The sequence below is a fragment of the Trachymyrmex cornetzi genome, unplaced genomic scaffold (genome assembly GCF_001594075.2).
Source record: "Trachymyrmex cornetzi isolate Tcor2-1 unplaced genomic scaffold, Tcor1.1 scaffold1280, whole genome shotgun sequence".
Classification (NCBI taxonomy): Eukaryota; Metazoa; Arthropoda; class Insecta; order Hymenoptera; family Formicidae; genus Trachymyrmex; species Trachymyrmex cornetzi.
In genome coordinates, this window is record NW_017295851.1 from 43,426 (window position 1) to 46,656 (window position 3,231).

Sequence of the window (3,231 nt, forward strand, 5' to 3'; positions counted from 1 at the left end):
ACGTGAGAAAAAAATTAAAAACTGAAAAATCAGTTTTTCGCCATTTTCTCGAAAAATTTGAGGTTATGTTGAAAAATGTCAAATACAAAAGTTTTAGATTTTTTTATTATCTATTACTTTTGTATTGAACATTTTCCGCTAGGAGGTCACCCTTCGCCGCAAGTAGAGAAAAACCGATTTCAACCCCTAAACAGCACCCCCATTTCACCATTTCACATTATCTCATGTTTAAACATTTTTTTTTTCGTTTTGTTACAACCTTAACTTCATTTTCCAGCCGGTCGTTGCCTGTTATTAATTTTTTTTCTTTTTAGCATTTAAAATACACTTTGGCACCAGCCTATGTTGCCATAGAGACGGGAAAAAGTAGTAGGAAATGGAGGAAATTACTTCGATTAAGGTATTCATTCATCTTCCCTTCGAAACAAATCAATTTTGGAGACGAAAAAACGGCAGGAATTAAGTTTAACACCTAATATATAATAAAGGCCGCTTCTAAAAAATTTGCATAAAAAAACTTTTCTATAATCAAATAATTAAATTATATATACAGTGGCGTGCAAAAGTTTCCGGCCAGTGATATTTTGTACTTTAATTTATTTGAAAGAACCTAATAAAATTTTAATTATTATTATCGGTCGATATATCAGCCGATAATGATTAAAATTTTATCAGGTTTTTTTTATAAATTAACGTACCAAATGTCACTGGCCGGAAACTTTTGTACGCTATTTGTACATACAGTTTAAAATATAATTATTTCAACGCGCGGTACGTTGAAAAGAGATCAAAATTTTTAACTCCATCGATGTTTCAATAAGATGCGCCATATGCATGCACCGCGTCGATGTGTTTTGATGGTATCGATATCGATTTGATATCGATTTGATATTAACTTTCTCACTGGGTTATTCGGCGCTATCTTTAAACGTTAATATCTCGTTAACTATTGCGCAACCTACAAAATGGTATAAGATTTTTCGATTCAATTCGGTCCGTTCTACCTGCTCGTGATCGATTAGCCGATTATTTTCAAATATCCTGTATATATACATATATATATATATATTTATACGTAAAACGTATATATATAATAAGACGTAAGACTCTACCTTGACCGCTCGCACAGTCTTATATGGATTACGAATATTGCCGATGAAGATTCCAAAGAGAATCGAAATGTTCAAGATTTATCAAGATTTTAAATAAAGAAGACATCAACACATCGAATGGAGTAACAAATTTATTTGTTAAAATTTTATTGCGCACCTCCGCTCGCGCTGACTCTCATTCGCCCGAATTAATTTTGTTTTGTCATTTTAAAGAGAGAGAGAGTCCTTATTTAACATATTTAATTTTAAATGACAAATAACGTCAGCTTGCTACCTGAACATTATAACATATTAACACAAAATGTACAATAATACATTCTATTATTTAAATCAATGGGATTGTAACGAATACAAATATGAACGAAGATGGCTTTATTTTAGAAAGAAAGAAAGACTAACGTTTGATATTCAAACTTACCTCGAGAAAAGTAAACGACGTATTTGCTTTTATTCTTTACAGACATTATTATAAGAATTCTCCGGTGCGATCAGCATGCAATGATGAGTGTCGCAAGAGATTGCTCTGCGATCTACGCAGTGGAAGAAGCCACGATCGAAAGGCGTTATGTCAAAATTTGGAAGCGAGGATCGACGATGAAACAAGAACGGGCTGGCGTGCGTGGATATACAAGGGACTGGCACTGTCGTACGTAAAGGATTTGTGGTTTGAAATGCATTCCGGCAACGTTAAAACTAACGAAGTCGATTAATCAATTGCTCTGACTAAATATATCGTAATAATCATTTCTAAAATCGATCTGTACTTGTCTGTTTCTTAATTCTTACAAATCTGAAACTTAAAAAAAAGAACTTCTCTTAAATATGTATATATAATAGATTTTTCCTCAATATGCTTATTAAATTTCTGCTTTTCTTATTTCACACGCATTTTTATACTAGTTGTATATTTACAATAGTTTTAAACGTAATTGCAAAATGATAATTTAGAATTTGGATAAACTATTTAATACGATTTAAACGATTTATGATAACAAGGCCAAGATTTTTATCCAACGATTAAGTCTAACGTCATAGAAATTTTATAATAAAAATTGTTATAAATAATAAAAAATAATGGAGATTAATAATTAAAAACACCATTTCCAATATTGATACAAATAAATGTTGTACAAATAAAATGTTAATATAAATAAAATGTTGATATAAATAAAATGTTGATAAATGTTGATACAAATAACGCAGCTTGATTGCAGTTATGCGACGATATGTTCATGAAAAGTATTTACAATATTTACACAATAATAACACTTTGAGAAGTTATTACGTATAATAGTTACGTTTTTCCATATTATTTTATTATAGGGTAACTCCGGTATATACGCTGCACTTATCAAAAACTTAATTTATTAAGTATTATTTACTATGTTTAAAATAAACGAACTATCAGTAAAAACTTTGTACTGTCTACTACTATGAAAAAAATATTAGAAATCCGAAATATTTAGTTTTCGTATTAAAAAATAAACTTTTTGAAATATCTTGCATTTTTGCTATATATAGATAATGGGTGGGATATATGGCAAAAATGCAAGGGTTTCAACAAACTAAACAAAGAATACGAAAGCAAAGCACTTGTATTTTGCTATACAACATGATATACTATTCTTCTACACGTATGTATCACGAAATAATCACTAGGTCTTTTACACGCCTTACACTAATCATTTTATGTAGATTATAATTTATGATGCTACTTGTTATACACACAGTGACAAATCGATTCAACTCACAATAATTTCATTGATATTAACAGTAAGAAGCTGAAATTATAACTCAATACTAATATAACATAAAGGCATATAACAGAGTAGTTACGAAAAAATTACCCCCATTCCTTCTATTTTTTCTGACTTCCGCGACGTAAATCTCAGCGCGGCGTATATACCGGAATTACCCTATTCTGTATATATTAGGTGTTGAACTTAATTCCTGCCGTTTTTCGTCTCCAAAATTGATTTGTTTCCAAGGGAAATACTTTAATCAAAGTATTATTAATAAAGTATTATTAATTAGTAATAAATTAGAAAATGGAGGAAATTACTTTGATTAAGGTATTCATTCATCTTCCCTTCGAAACAAGTCAATTTTGGAGACGAAA

At 30.1% G+C, this 3,231-nt stretch overlaps 1 protein-coding gene across 1 annotated transcript in view; it reads left to right on the forward strand.

Moving 5' to 3' along the window:
* Positions 1–3,231, forward strand: part of LOC108770511 (sphingomyelin phosphodiesterase) — a 23,572-nt gene that overhangs the window by 15,807 nt on the left and 4,534 nt on the right. Inside the window, exon 5 of the mRNA XM_018522147.1 lies at positions 1,573–1,758. Within this exon, the coding sequence (XP_018377649.1) occupies positions 1,573–1,758 (186 nt within the window). The remainder of the gene's footprint in view (positions 1–1,572; positions 1,759–3,231) is intronic.